General features: G+C 37.3%; 1 protein-coding gene across 1 annotated transcript; it reads right to left on the bottom strand.

Annotated features, from left to right (window-relative positions):
* Nucleotides 1-2,763: 2,763 nt before the first annotated feature.
* On the bottom strand, nt 2,764-8,597 carry LOC137745297 (myb family transcription factor PHL7-like). Its single transcript, XM_068485230.1, has 6 exons — nt 8,138-8,597; nt 4,481-4,557; nt 4,352-4,394; nt 4,186-4,243; nt 3,981-4,050; nt 2,764-3,364 (listed from the first exon to the last, which is right to left on the bottom strand). Exons 1-6 carry the CDS (start codon nt 8,349-8,351, stop codon nt 2,954-2,956), a joined length of 873 nt encoding a protein of 290 aa, XP_068341331.1. The 5' UTR covers nt 8,352-8,597; the 3' UTR covers nt 2,764-2,953.
* Nucleotides 8,598-16,286: the final 7,689 nt, after the last annotated feature.

Raw genomic sequence — 16,286 nt, 5'->3', positions numbered from 1 at the left:
TCCTCTTCATCCTCATCATGATGACCATCAGATTACTAATAAGAAGAAATTAAGAGGATGGTCCAAGACAATGTCATTGAGTCCAAGATGGCTTACTGCTTTTCCAAGGAGGTCAGCGAGATGCCCCTGCTCGGGCAAGAAATCAGTTCAAGTTGTTGCTCAGGAAAAGAAGTCAAGCATGTCATCATCATCATCAATAGTCGGAGTTGGAGGCGGAGATATTTATAACATGCCGGCCCAATTAATTCTCACCAAGGATGAGATACCACTAGCTGCTCCAACTACTAGTGTTGTTACAGCTGCCAATCTTAACCACTCTTCGATTGCAAGGCCGCGTGACGACAGTCGCCATGTGCTCTGGGGTGATGAACGTCGTCGGAATTGGGAACGCCAAGTCAACAATACAACCATCAATGTGCAACCAGCCGCAAACTCTACCGCTACTACGACTAGCTGTATTAGTACTGCTGCTGCTGGTGGCGGATTTAGCTTTCCGATATTAAAATTCAATGGGGACGGGGGAACTTCCTTGCCATCGGCAACAACTTCAATCCGGAACCCATCAAACAGTACTACTGATCATGTTCAATGCGGCCGACTAATTGGTGATGTTAATAATAAAGATGAGGATGTGGGAAGCGATGCAAGCTCTGACTTGTTCGAAATCGAAAGCTTCTCAACCAGTACTACTCAAACGCTGCAAGCAACTAATGCCGATATGCCCACCTACCCTCCACCATCGTCATCCATGTTTGAAAATTACTACCGCACTCGCCGGGATTCTTTTTCATTGGTTGAGGATGCAGTTAGCTTCACTGCTACTCGACGTTTGAGTGCTAATAACAATTCCCGTCGAACAAGCTTAGATCGTCGTCAACATGACCCGCCTATGGCATCGTTATCGACCGATCAATACTGTTACGAACCAAGTGAGGCCAGCATCGACTGGAGCGTCACTACGGCAGAGGGCTTTGATCGATCCGACCAATACGATCACGAACACCATGATAACCATGATGATGCTGACTTGGGAACTAAGGTAATGACGAGCAGCAAACGACGGCCGCCTTCACTGGGAAGTAATAACAATAATATGGGGTTGTTGAGCTGTCGGCGGGAGAAGGCCGTCAGTGTGGGGCCCAACCCAGTGAGACTAATGGCCATGCCTGCTGCTCCTGCTGATCATGACTACTGTCAGAGTCGACATAGGGGTGTAGGAGTGGGACCTACTAGTCTATCAGTATGTTCAAACAACTCCAGAGCTACGGTGCATGTGGGAAGTAGGTCCGCAGCCTTAGCTCGACAATAAGAAGGCACAGCATGGAGTTGCAGCAGCTCGATCGGTTGTCTTTTCCTTTTCCACCGCCATCCTAGAAGGATTTACATGAAACGGGTTCACCGTCATCGTAGGCGGGATATTACATGCGTTGCATGCATACAGATAACGCACGCCATCTATATGGATCCACTCCTCCAATCCAAAGTTCCTAAAGCCAGACAGCATCTCTCTCGTCTGTATTCTTTTCTTCACGTTATTCACTTTTCCTTTGTATAATTCGAGAATAATGTCTTTCTTTTTTTTGTCTTCTTGTTGTGGGTGCATGTGTGTTTTTGCTGGATGCCATAATAATTCATTCTTTTTGTTTTTGTGTAAGTAGCTCTTCTTCTTGGTTTTTTTTTTTTTTCTTTTTTTTTTTTATGCTAGTAATGTTATATTACTACTCTAAGGTATACTACAGAGAGAGAGAGTAGGGTTTGGACCATGAACGTAGTAAATTGAAGAGAACGACTCAATCCAACATGCAACCTACACTTGTTCTGCATTTTTTTTTTTTTTAATTCATTTTTATTGGTTTCGATAATAATAAAATATGCAATACCACTACTCTAATCTACACTACGGAGAGGAGGTAGGGTTTGAACCATGTACGCAATGGATTGAAGAGAGAGACTAAATTTAGCAGGCAATCTAAAGTTGTTCTGTGTTTGTTTTTCTGTTCATTTTTATTGGTTTGAATAATAATAAATCATATAAGATAAGATAATAACTAGCAATCAATCTAGCTTGGTTGAGAACATGTCAAATGGTACCCCTTGGGCACTGTCTATGTTTGTTTGTAGCCAATTGAGAGTGGACACCAAGTAAAAAAACGTACCCTTTTTGGTTTTTTCCTTAACAAGGGGCATTTGGAATTTGGATTATTAACCCGCACCTAAAACTACAAACTCCGGCAACAATCTCAGATTGAGTTGCTGCACCTTGTTTCGATTTAGAACGAGTTGAACTAAGTTGTTGCGCCTTGTTTCGGCTCATCTCGAACTGCTTTACAAATCCGAGCAATGCAACCCTTTAAGATCACATAGATCTGCAAAACCTAGCATCCATCGCAACCGCCATCGAGTAGATCCGGGCTAAATTGCACCACCCCGCAGTAATTATGATAATCTGCTTGCCAGTCCGATATGAAAGCTGTTCCGATCACCGTAACCGCTATCAGCGTTGTTCCGATCCTCATCAACCGACGGGTAGAGAGATTCAACGTTCGGAGAGATTTCTATCAATAGTAGCACGCGCATACTTCAAAGTTGAATGCAACGATGTCTTCGTGAATATTTGCAAAACATCATAAAAATCAATCGCTTCAGGCACAAAACCATGACAGTTGGAACGTCGTCGATGAGTGTACTTAAACTAACAAACATATTTTCTGGGGAGTTGGAGTTTACATGCTACTAGTACACTAAGGAAAATTCGTCGATGAGTGTACTTAAACTAACAAACATATTTTCTGGGGAGTTGGAGTTTACATGCTACTAGTACACTAAGGAAAATTCATACATTGTATAATTACAAGTCGATCGCATGTATATTTACGTGGTACAGATAACATGGTTTCTAATTAATTGCACAAAGACTGCTTCATCAAAGATTACCAACAACGGTGATTCCTTCCTATTGTTTTGAACCACACAAGGGATCTAACTCCATAGGTGCTTTCTGTGCAGCACCGCCATCTCCTTCTTTAAACTCTGTTTGCAAGCCAAATCCATATCCACCGTCACTTCCATACAGGTCTCGATCCCACCGACCCACAAATTCGTTCTTCTGGTCAGCTTTTAGAGGCAGATTAGATGTGGTGCAACCGTCTGGCAACCCTTCATCCACCCTTTGTTTCTTTCGGGGAGATGAGGGAGCGGCCGATGCATCGCCCATTGTCTCCAACTGAGCTGGCTTCTGCTTTTCCTCGGCTGATGGTAACGCTTCTGACGCTTTGAGTGAACCACCAAACTTTTGCTGCTCCTCGATGATCTTCTGCAAGTATTTACCCTGAGCTTCTATTCTCATTTGCAACTGTCTTTGAACCTGAATTGGTTTTCAGACATTAGTGAATTCTTCGTATAGCCACAAATGCGTAGACACTGACCAGAACAAAATGACAATAACCATCCCCCTAAATCGGATACATGAACCGCTCATTACAAGTTTTCATCATATTAAGTGCCTGCACTTGATTCTGAGAGGATAGGAGATCAGGAAACAGTTCCTGAATCATGCTCTACTGCGGAAATGAAGGAGCAACACAATGGCGGGATCTAAGAACAAAAATTGAAGAACACAGAAAAAAGATGGGCATTTGCAGAACTTCCACCCACCGATTTTCCCATCTCTACAACATTATTTTTATTGAAAAACAATTATTACTCGATCCATATTCCCAAAGCCAGAGCCAAACTCAGGCCCCGGAGAAGAAAAATGCCATACAAAAACCTTGACCTCTGGGCTAAGTAATTGCTGGATTAACTATTTTCAATTTCTGCAAAATAATTTTCAGCATAAATTTAAGCGCTCGAGTAATTCTTTTTCTGCGTCTGTCAGAAATAATTTTCTTTCTATGAGCATTCCTTCAATAAAGATATTGCGGGGCAGACTACATCTCTCTTCCAGCAATTTAAGGTGAAGTGAGAGAAAGAGACCTTACCTCAAGCTGTTCATGAAGACGCTTCTGAACTTCCATTTGCATCCTCAATGCCTCATTAATTTGCACTCCACTGAACAATTGAATGTTTTTTTCGGAACGTCAGATGTGGAGAGGTATAATGATTTTGGTCATGAAAGCTTAAGAGACAAAATGTGGTCCTCGTACAGAGGTTTAACCAATAAAAGGTAAAGGAAAAGGTACCCACGGAGAAGAATCTGAGCAAGATAGGCTGTCTCCAGAACCCTTCTTCTCATCCTTAGAACCTATAAGTCAGAAACAGTACTCCAAATTCAAATTAACTCATATTTTTATAAGGTAAAAACAAGTTTTCTATTGCTAAAATAACATCTATAGGAGGGAGACGCCTTTACCATCAGCTGGCGACTCTGGCAGGTACTTTGCAAGTCGGTATTTCTATACAAAAGAATAATTGCGTAGTTAAAAATAAGAACATTAAATGTCCCTGAATACGTAATATAGTATAGCAAGGTGACCCGCACCTGTAAATGACTCTTCACATGATAAATAGTTAGTCCTGGAACACCCATCACTCTCAGAACACCTTTAGGTGTTGCTCCTATGTAAAATTGCAAAAACCAAACATTTGTGAAATATTACTTAGGTAATAAATGTGATTAGAAACACTAGTTTGGGTGCGACCGGATATGGAAAAAAAAATTCATCAAATCCCTGTGCTGTGGGACTGATTTGTCCATTGGACTACATGCCACAAATAAAGGATTGGACAATTCAATCCGGTCCTACGTTTCTTCCCGGGTTTGCAAAGCACCACTAGCTATCACATATAAACTAAAATACATCCACTTCAACAAAAATAAATAATTTAAGCACAAATGAATCATTAACCAAAAGTGAAGACCAAGCAGTCAATTATTTAATGAAACATAGAGAAAGTAGATGAAATTTATAAACCACCCTGCCAAGAAAATAGGGGAAAAAAAGCTAAAAGAGAAATTCTTTTTTCAATTGTTTTCGATTTATTAACTCAAAAGAAATGTGCAAATCGTGGATAAGGAATCGAACATTGACTTTTTGAAGAAAACACAGAATCATTCCACTGCTAGTCTAGGAAAATATTCAACATACCAATAATAATCAGAATTCCTTTAAATAAATTAACCGAAAGCAAACAAACCCTCATCCCAGTGAAAAGTTAAAACCCTCACTAGTCCTAGAAGTCCTTGACAGGGTTGGTTATACGATTATCCAAATGAATATCCTTTACAGTACAGCATGATAATTTCAATTTGCAGGTGGACTGATCAGATGGTTATTAGTTGATATTCCCCACCTATACAAGTAGTATAGATGGTTATCCATAGAATATAATAGAAGATTACATGTGAAGGGAAGAAACAAGGGAACTAATCGTTGAACACATCTTCCTTGGCTCTTCTTCAATCCATGCCTGAGCAAATTTTCCACCGGAGAATTTCGAAACTTGGCATCAACGGAAGGCCAGAAGATACAGAAATTAATTCAGTAGAAGACTATGGCCTTCTACTTCAACCAAAAGCACTGTCAACGCAATAGAAGTCAGAGCACCACTGATCCAGACTAGGAGACTTTACTAGAGTTTACAAAAACGGATATCTCCAGATCTGCTTCTTTCACGGAAAAAAAAGTTACTAAAAATAGTCACCAAAAAAGTTTTCTGTGTTTCCTTCATCTAATAGAAGAACAACAATATACACATGAGAGTTTATGTTTGAGCTTTTTTTTAAATGAAAACAAAACAAATTACTATTTCCTTTGGGCATTAAATAAAGGGGTGTGATATCCACACACCCCATTTTACTTCTCACACACCATTTTAATTTTCGGCTATCGGATCGGATGAATTAAAGAAGATCAATGGACATAAATTATCAAGAGGAGTGTGAGAAGTAAAATGAGGTGTGTGGATAGCACACCCCTAAATAAAAAAAAATGTGGACATGTTACAAACATGCGTTTAAAGTATAGCTTTTAGTGTTTTTACATTTTTATTTTCCTTTTACAAGAAGCATATCATAGTGGACAAGATATTCACTACAAACGTTCTAGAAATTAACAAAAGCTCTAACAACCACATAGTGAAAAATAAAATATGCTGTCAAAACCTAAATTAATACCACTCCCTAAACACTGACTTTAATCTAACCTAGGGTTTCTAGAGTTAGAGACAAGTAAAAAGATTCAGTTATGATATTCACAAAGAACGAACAATGTGAATATGTCCTTTTACTTTATAAGAAACATAATTCAGTAAAAATAAAACTTCACAAAATTAGTGAACAAAGAGTCCACTTCTGTAAGAATCATTATAAATACTAGGAAACAACGAATGAGATTGACAGTGCCAGTTAGTTGGAACTTTGCATCACCCTGTCTCCCATGCAACAGTCCAATGGAAAGTGCAACAGGAACTTGTAGCAGGAGTCACTGCTCAAGAGTGGATTTTTCTTCTTTCCTGTACTAATCTCGAAGGCATCCCAAAGTGCTCACAAGAGCAGATGGTTGTGCTAAACTTAAAGAGGAACCGACAAAGAATAAGTAAGATCAACGGGGAAGTGGTTGCAGAATCCTCCTCGGGCCCAAACAAGACAGAAGAAAAATAAAGTGGCTGAAACAGACCTTTACTGAGAACCTCTAGATCATGTGTCTTGGATGACTAAAAGTTCGGTAGTATTTCCAAGAACCCCGACTATGAGGGGAGCCTCTAGAGCACCAAGATACAGGTAAGTATTGTTCCTTTCAGAATAATATCTATCAGACAACTAACAAGTGCAGGACATTGAGGGGGCAAGTGAAGGCCATGATTAAAAAAAAATGACAATGCTCCCTAGACACGTGGCCAATCATTCATAACTGGTTGAACAAACGAAGTTCCCTAAGCAGATTGCTCCATCAATGGTGCAACCCCGTCCCAGATTATAACCATGATTTTATCAGAAGCCCGACCCAGGTGAGGAAATGTAAGCTTAGAGATGAGCAGGACTAGAAAAGAAATCATTAAAAGAATCTGTAGGGTGAACAGCCCTGCACTTTGTCATTAGAAATCAGTAAAACAAAACATAATCTCTCTCAGTCAGAAAGATGTAGAATGTATCCAGCTCTTATACTATGACAATGGGTAATAACACTCATGGTGTTAAACTGACAAATCCAAGAGTGCACACATCACATCGTTGGAATAACTGCAGAAAGATACAGTTAAATGAAGAGATTATCTTACTCAGATCCAGCTAGAAGGAAGTAATCACTGGAGTCCCATGGATGATCACTGTACTGTTTATTTCCGCCCATAAGACAAAAGTGGAGTTCACACTGGCCACTCTTTTTCCGCATAGAACTTGAGTAGGGAAAAGATTGGGTGCATTCCATTAACATTTATCCTTCCTCCGTCCCTCCTCAACTCCCTCTTCCCCTATATTTCCATCCAGCCCCACCACACACCCCACCACCCCCCCCCCCCCCCCCGGCCCTTCTCTATCTTTAACTAATAAGACAATAACTGAAAACCAAAAATGTAGTGGCAATCAAAAAGGCCCTGAGTAGCTGAGTCTGAACATGATTTGGAAAAAAAAAAAAAGAGCATGAATTCTTGATACGGATAGAAAAGGAGTACAAATTCTTGTGGTCATACTAAAAGTTCAATACATTTTCGTGGTTAAACTTGACAAAACAATTTCTCTATTATCTTTTTCTTTTTTTTCTTTTTTTTGTTGTTTAGAAATCAACTACAAAGAAGGCAGAAAGAAAACAAACAAAGACCGAATTAATAAAAATTCTTGTAAAAAACAAACCAAAGCCATCTCAGCCACATAGGTGCACTCACAAACATTACAAAAGAGTTGGAAACATTCGATCAACGATTTCTGTGGATGATTCCAACAATTTCTTCATTTCGTTCGCCGAGCATCTTGATTAGAGCTACATAACCTTTTAATTTATAAATAAATGAAGCCCCCTCTAAACCAATTGGTACAGAATTAAAAGGATCACCAAACAGCACAATTAAATTAATCATGTAAAAATTAGAGGAAATAAATTTGAAGGAAGGCCATGTCAAGATTGCAAAGGAATCAAAGGACATAAATATAATGAATAAGTAAATAAATTGAAAAAACCGGTACTGAAAAGAAAATACGCACTGTCTGGTCCGCCAAGCTGAGTAATGGCATCGACAAAGCGGTCGTGGAGATCTGAAGTCCAGCGGAGCCGTTGCTTCCCGCTTCCCCCGCCGGAAGGCGTTGGGCTTTTCACGGAGGAACCGCCGCTGACAGCCCCAACGTTCGCAAGCTCTTGGGAGCTCTGGGGCTTGTGTGGGACCAAGCTCGCCGTTGAAAACTTCTTGGCGTGATACATGTTCAAGATTCTGCCCAATTACCAACACCCAATCGGAGACGGAGAGAGAGGGGGAGAGAGAGTGAAGGTGCCGGCGGTGCAGAAAAATCCTGTTGAGGGAGTTGGAAATGGTAAGCTTTGTCTGTCTGTAATTGGACTGGACGCGATTGGAGGCCTGCAATTTGGTAAACGGCGCGTTTGGACGGATACACAAATAGGGTCAAAAGCCACGACACCCGGCCACCCAAAGCTTTTGGTAATAAGTGGTGTTACAACTTGCTTCCATCAAATTCTGCATCGATCACCACGGAATCACCTAGTGGTTTGGGATAAATTTCATATGTATTTCACACTGCACATCTTAAGTTTAATTATTGTCGTTAGTAAATTGCATGATGATGACAAGAGGAAGGTTGAAATGCTTATGTAAGCCTTTCCAACTTCCGAAAGAATAGACTACCATAGTAAAACCACCAACTGGTTCCTTTTAGAAATATATATATATATATATATATATATAATGTTGCACGAATATTACCAAGAATAAGAGCCTTATTGGTTGATGTCTGCATAAGCGCTTAGAAGGACGTCGATATTCGTAACGACCGTTATGAAAAGGCTCAATTTACATGTTCAAGGGGAAATGGGGATGCTTTGGCCCTTAGGAGACCTAATTTTCATATTTGAAGATTTTGAACAAATCAAGCAGTATCTAGAAATTAAGGGCTAATTTGAGATTGACATACTTATTTTTAAAATTGTTTCTACTATACTTTAAGAATGATCAACTATAAAATAAAATAGCTCAGCATTTGGTAAACTATATTTTTAAAACTGTTGTGAGTACAAAAAGAAGTATAAAAATGTTTGGTAAATACTAATACAAAAAAGGTTTTATAACTCTGCATAATGACAAAAATAGACGTAATGTGGAAAATATTTTTCTATTAACTTTTTTGTTAAAAAGATGACTCTCAAGCATATCTAATCATTTTTCGTTCATATTATCTTAACATTTGTAGTTGCATCACCACAACCTACTTTAAAAAAAAACAAATATAAATAAATAAAATTTGGGAATTGTTATTAGCACTCCAATTATAAAGAAAAATACATTTGTGAGGAGTGTAGAATGAAATTTTTGGAGTGCTAATAACAGTTCCTTAAAATTTTCTTCAATGTCTTCAAACAATAATAACATAAAATAAGCATATATAAAAAAAAAATTATGAATGCATCAAACTTGCAGCAAAGTTGTTCCTGAATGTCTCTATTTCTTGTGCTCCAGGTCCTTCAATAATATGATATTCTTCTTGTTCTTCATCCGAGTTTGAGCCATTATTCAAGTTAACCTTCATGTTGTCAAAATGAGTATCACACTAGCCATGCCTTCTTATATAATTGTGAAGCATCATAGTTGCGACTAGTATTTTTACTTGCTTCTTAAAAGGGTAACTAGGCATGTCTTTTAAAATGTTCCACCTCTTTTTTCATACACCAAAAGTGTTTTCAATGACACTCCTAAGTGAAGAGTGTATGTGGTTGAATACCTCTTTAGATCTCATTGGTTCTCTGCCCCTACGAACATCAGGACAATGATACCTTTCACCTTTATAGGGTTCTAAATAGCCACTCATCTGTGGGTACCCAGCATCCACAAGATAATATTTTCTTGTAATGTTCAAAGCATGCTACTATGATATAAAAAGAAACTATAAAAAGTGCCTAATCAAATGCAAAATTTCAGACATATGCACAAATTTGAGACATTACCATTTGGAGGCTTGGAAAACTTTAAAGCACTATTTCATAAAACATATAAGAATATCCTTGTATCACGTGCAATTCCTTCCCAACCTCACTTGCAAAGATGAATTGCATGTCAAAATTGTTGGTGTTTTGAGCTCCTTTAAGTCCCACATCAGGGAAGTCAAGGGAACTTGAGGTTCTTATATTAATTTAGTCTCCTTTATTAGTGATTAGGTGTTGGACCATTTGGAATGAGAATTGAGGCTTGGGCCACTAATTATGTGGATTAGGCTTGATAATTATACCATAATATTAATATTAATTAATCAAGACAGGGCCTTGGGCCTCACTTGGGGTTAAAATTAATCTGATCAATTAGTTTTAATTTCGAATTAAGTTTTTAATTAAATTAATTAAAAACGTTTTGGTTAATAGACAACTCTTTGGAAAGAGTTGTATAACTTCAAATACATTCAAAAGGTATTTGAAGAGGTATGAAAGAGCCTATATAACTGGAGTCCTTAATTTCATCGTAAATCATCTTTTCTTCCTCCTTTTATTCCGTACAAAATTCCTAGAGAGTAAACACACAAAGCAATTCACTAGAATTTTATAATCCGGTGCGGGTTGTAGAATTAGGTAGTGGTATCCTAGTCAAGCACACGTTGTAGAACCATAAGCATAAGAGTGGAACAGAAAACTGTTCGAAGGAAATAGTTTTTGCGCACCTCAACCTGTTGTAATCAAGTTGGTACCATTTTAATTCTTGTATTTGTTTCTGTAATTTCATTATGTATGGCAAGTATTTTTAGTTAATAAAGTATTAGAATTTCAAGTCCTATTATTTCTGTTATTTTTATTTATTTCTGAATTGTTCTCCAACAAAAATTACATGCGGCCATTACATTTTGAGTTGGTCTCCATTTCCTCTTAATATATGGTACTTGACCTCCAGAAGATATTGTGGCTTGAACATGTACACCACCAATAACACCAATTGTAACATCCCACATCGACCAGGGAAGTGGATCCTGTAAGCCTTATATGTATATTCTCATCTATACCTAACACGAGGCTTTTTGAGAACTCAATGGCTTCAGGATTCCATCGGAATCCCAAAGTTAAGCAAGTTTGTGCGAGAGCAATCCCAGGATGGATGACCCACTAGGAAGTTCTCGTGTGAATTCCCAGAAACAAAACTGTGAGGGTGTGGTATGGGCCTAAAACGGACAATATCGTGCTACGGCGGAATCAGGCTCGGTATATGGTGGGGCCCCGGGCCAAAATGTGACAATTTGGTATCAAAGCCAATCCCTAGCCCAATGTGTGCCGACGAGGACGTCCGACCCCTAAGGAGGGTGGATTGTAACATCTCACATCGCCCAGGGGAATGGATCCTGTAAGCCTTATATGTATATTCTCATCCCTACCTAACACAAGGCCTTTTGGGAACTTACTGGCTTCGAGTTCCATCGGAACTCCGAAGTTAAGCGAGTTCGGGCAAGAGCAATCCCAAGATGGGTGACTTACTGGAAAGTTCTCGTGTAAGTTCACAGAAACAAAACCGTGAGGATGTGGTAGGAACCCAAAACGGACAATATCGTGCTACGGTAAAGTCGAGCCCAGGATGTGACACCAATACAATTCTGCAAATAATTATTATAACACAATTTTCAATAAATATAATTTAATTCATAAGACAAAGCAAGAAGTATCATATCTTTTCTTTTTTTTTCTTTTTTTTTACCTTAAAGTGGGGCATTCATCTAGAGTCCCTCCATATCTCTACAAGGACACCATTAAACTCAAGATCCAACAGTTTGATAACATCAATTGTCATAATGCATACAATATCAATTAACTGCCTAAAGTATATGCTTACAGTCTTGCCAGAGTGTTGAAATCGTTCTTGTGCTGACTTATTCTTTCACCTTGTCCTAGAATAAACAAAAACATTCCTAACATTTCACTAGGACACGTTCTCCTTGAACCTTTCAATCCATACTTGTTTTGCAGGTCACTACACAATCTCATAAATACCTACTTGTCCATTTTGAACATCCTATGACAACGCCTCTCATTTCCTCGTAATATTTCCATCAACCACTTATATCATGTTTGAGATGAATCCAAACAAGGTGTTCTGTGGATATATGTTTGATAATAATGTTCTATAATACGAACACAAAGGCATTCAGTTTGGTTGAACTATTCCTCATCTTGCAAGATGTCTATATCTTAAAAGAGATCTGCAATTTTGAAAAGAAAAAAATCTCATCATTATTCCTGCAAATAGGAGGAGTACATGCATGAAAAAAAATTATTCTTAAATAAAGAATCCAGATAACAACCATCCAATTATAATCCCAAGTAAAACACAAAGAAATCCAAGTAACCATCCCAAATGACAAATCAAAATATAAAATCAAGTTCTAAGATATTTTAGATTATATTGTCTACCACGAAATATAAAACTTTGCAAACTAAATGCATCACATGGCACTTAATTTTCGGCTTGTTCATAGTTAAGCAATTGAAGCTTGATGTCCGGATCTTCTATAATTAAGAACATTTCTCTCATCTCTGGTTTTAGAAATAATCGAGTTGCAAATAACCACAAATGGGTCTCAGGCCATACACCAGGCAAAAATGAAACAATCTTCATCACTTCAGCAATGCTATTGTTTTGTAAGTCCTTTACCATGTTCGAAGTTGTATTCCTACTCTCAATTACACCAATCAGTCAATTTGTTCTGACAACTTAGCAGCACCTCCCACTTTCCCTTTCTTTGCAACAACTCCTTTTTTTCTTATTCTCTTTCTTAACTTGTGTATCAAATTGTCGAGTTATTTTTTACTTCTTCCCCAAATACTCTTCATTAGCTTGGGTGTTTTTGAGTGGGATAGAATCATCAGAATCACTACTTTTGAGTTGAATGTCGTCATCCTCATTGGATTCATCATTATTTTCATATGGAAGTATACCAGACGAGGGTGCCCAAGCATGATCACCAGTAGCAGTGGTATTCATGAACATCCTATCTAGCTTCTCTTCCATACCAGGGCTAATTCGTTTTCTACACATACTTTTATATATTTTTTTTCTTATCTGCAATTTAAAGAAACAAGTGTTAAAATGCATTCATGCTAAATAACAAACAGACAACGTCTAAAAACTACAAAGAAGCTCACAAACCTGAATTTTATTATGCTACCACTAATCATAAGCATCAACGGTGTTGAGCTTAGGATTCCATCCGAGACCACTTTCTTTTCCCTTTAGTTCTTTTCACAATTTCCATTGCTCTTTAAGTGCATCCCACTATTTTTTCAGTTGTTGTTTACTATACGAACCTGGCGCTCAATGCGTTTCTGATGGGTGCAGCTTGCGGGTCCCTAATGGTTATGGTGCTCATGAACTGAGAGATGGATCTCAAGGAGAATGCCTTAGTTTTACTAATTATCTTTTATTATAGTATGAAATTATGAACTTTTGTTATATAATTTCATTATTGTGGAATTGGAATACGTTATATCTGGTTATAATTGTATTTCTTTCAATAAGTGCATTAGTTGGATTATCACTAAAGAAACTAGCTGGCCTTCAGTTAGGGTAGAATGGCAGAATAAGGTCAATGTAGATTTTGCGAATGAAAAGCTTTTACAAATATTAGCTTAGTTTTTCATAAAAACGTGGGAGATAGCAGGGATTCTTAAATGAAGACAACAATTAAGAAGCATGATTACTTGTATTTTCAGCTTGTGGGTGTTGTTACAGTTGAAGTCACTGGAAGCCCCGCCATTGTTCTTTCTCCAGGCAGGAAGGTATGTTGCGGCCAATGAACACTTATTTTAAAAATAAAATAAAAAGATAGCTAGCTTCTTATCACTGCTTTCAAGTTTTCATTTGTTTTTTGTACTGTTTTTTAGGATTCTAAAATTTCTCCGAATGAAAGATGACTTTCAAATGCTAAACGAGGTTTATTCCAATACCCAAGAATCTTCTTCAAGGTTTATTTTTTTCCTGTTATAACATTTCTCATATGCTAGTATTTTAGTTGGATTATAATTAAAAAAATATTATGCATTTCCATATTAGTGATTCAGAAATTTTTTGTTTAGACTAGATTGAAAGCTCGCTAATAGCGTCTCTATTATATTTTTTCATTGTTTTTTGCTTTTTCTACTGCAAGATAATGGAGAGCACCATTTCAAGCATTTCATTTGGTAATCCATTCTTTTATTCTAATCTCTTATATTTTATATACATAGAATAAGTTTCCATGCAATACAATTTGCAATTGTAGGTTTGATGGCATGAGTTTAATAGTAATTTTATCTTTACTATATTTCAAGTGTTAGTTAAATATCATATGGTGTCATGAGGTTTATAGAGTGGTAAAATAGTTTGCTTGCACAATGGTAACATACACTGGTAATTCTTCCTCCTTGTTTGGATCTATCAGTGGTCTTCTTTGTATTAGATAGACATGTTAACTCTGTGTCATTTGCCCTCGTTTTATAGGGAAGGGACATTCAAATAGTCTGGTTTTTATGGTCCTTGACTAAGGAACCTCTGCAGTTTGATAAATCATACTTTGTGTAAGACTCAAAAAGTTTTGTGAAAATTGATCATTTTATGTCATTTTGTTTGCATGTGATTATGAACATTTGTACCTACTCATTGTTGATAGTGAACTGTTGAACGGGAAATCAAAGGGGTTGCTGAAACTTCCGACAGATGTTGCTTTAGTAGAGGATGCTGAGTTCTGTAAATATGTTGATCTGTATGCAAAGTTCATTTGTGTTCGAGGTTGTTTCAGTCCTATTTATGGTTCCAAAAATGTCACTTATTGCAAGTTTGGGACAAAGACTACATGATGTTATCGATGCATAATGTATAGAACCATTCAACTAACTTTAAATAATAGGGAAATTTTGCTTTTGTAGTTTTGTTGGTATTTGTTTATGATAATACAATGTATTATAATTTACATAATTTATAGTTCATTATATATAACAATTCACATCTAGTTTATATATATTCACATAACTTACAGATTATTCATTATTAATAATAATTTGTTTCTAATTTGTATATGGTGTCAAATATGACGTTTGATTTTTTATTACACATGGCATCTATTATTAACGAAGGTTCAAATAACGTTGCAATGTAGTTTTTGCCACGGTCATGTCTCGTCGTATATAGTTGTCCAAACATTTGCAATATAAGTTTGTTGCGACGTGTCCATCATCATCGCCAAAAGAATTTTATGACATTTTTAACTCCTTTTTCGATGCATCCCTTTTGTTTGCAAAATTTTTTTTGCAGCCAACGAATGATTATAGCTTGGCTACATAGAATTTTCCAAAGGCAATCGGTGAAGTTGACAGTTTGGTTAAACACTAGAGTTACTGAATCAGCTCGATCTAGGACTCTTGACAATTCGGTTAAGCATCAAGCTCTCATTTTTCGACTGATTATCTATCCTAAGTCTCAGCTGGCGAAGAGTCTTTGATTCTTTCGCTTGAGGCGATCACTCATTAGCATTCTTGGCGAATGGAGTGTTCTATGTTTGGTTACTCCCAAGTCATATTCAGAGTTAGGCAGTCAGACGACCAAACAACTTTTACCATAAAGACATTCATTTCCTTTAAGTATCTTTATCCCTACAACTTGATACTGATTTGGTGCACCCATTGATGCGAGATTTATACGCACACAAATTAAACCCTCTTTTTATCAATTGTAGTAAGTATGTAAGTAGGGATCGTTCTGGACCGGGGATTAGGAGGGATTGTTAATCACTTGGATTTGACTCAAAAACGTAAAAACACAATATAAAACACTATACTAGACTCAAAGAATGCAAAACTAAACAACGTAAAAGAAAGTTTAAAACACTAAACTAAACTCAAAGAATTCAAAAATACTTTAAAACATAAACTAAACAGACTCTAAGCATTAAAGAACAAGAAAGTAAAGGGGGGGGGGGTTTGATTTGATGAAAATTGAAATAACAAAACAAGTAAATAAACTAAGCAGATTGTAAAACAAATTTGGATTTAATGAATGGAATGAAGACTAGCTAAGGGGTTCTTCTCCACACATGTTACACTTGCATACAAGATTGATTCTCAGTTGGTCTTTCGATAAATTATGAAACTCAACGCCCCGGGTCAATTAGGTCCGCTTAAATTAAT

The sequence above is a fragment of the Pyrus communis genome, chromosome 9 (assembly GCF_963583255.1).
Source record: "Pyrus communis chromosome 9, drPyrComm1.1, whole genome shotgun sequence".
In the NCBI taxonomy this organism is placed as follows: Eukaryota; Viridiplantae; Streptophyta; class Magnoliopsida; order Rosales; family Rosaceae; genus Pyrus; species Pyrus communis.
This window is presented reverse-complemented; position numbering and strand designations above follow the sequence as displayed.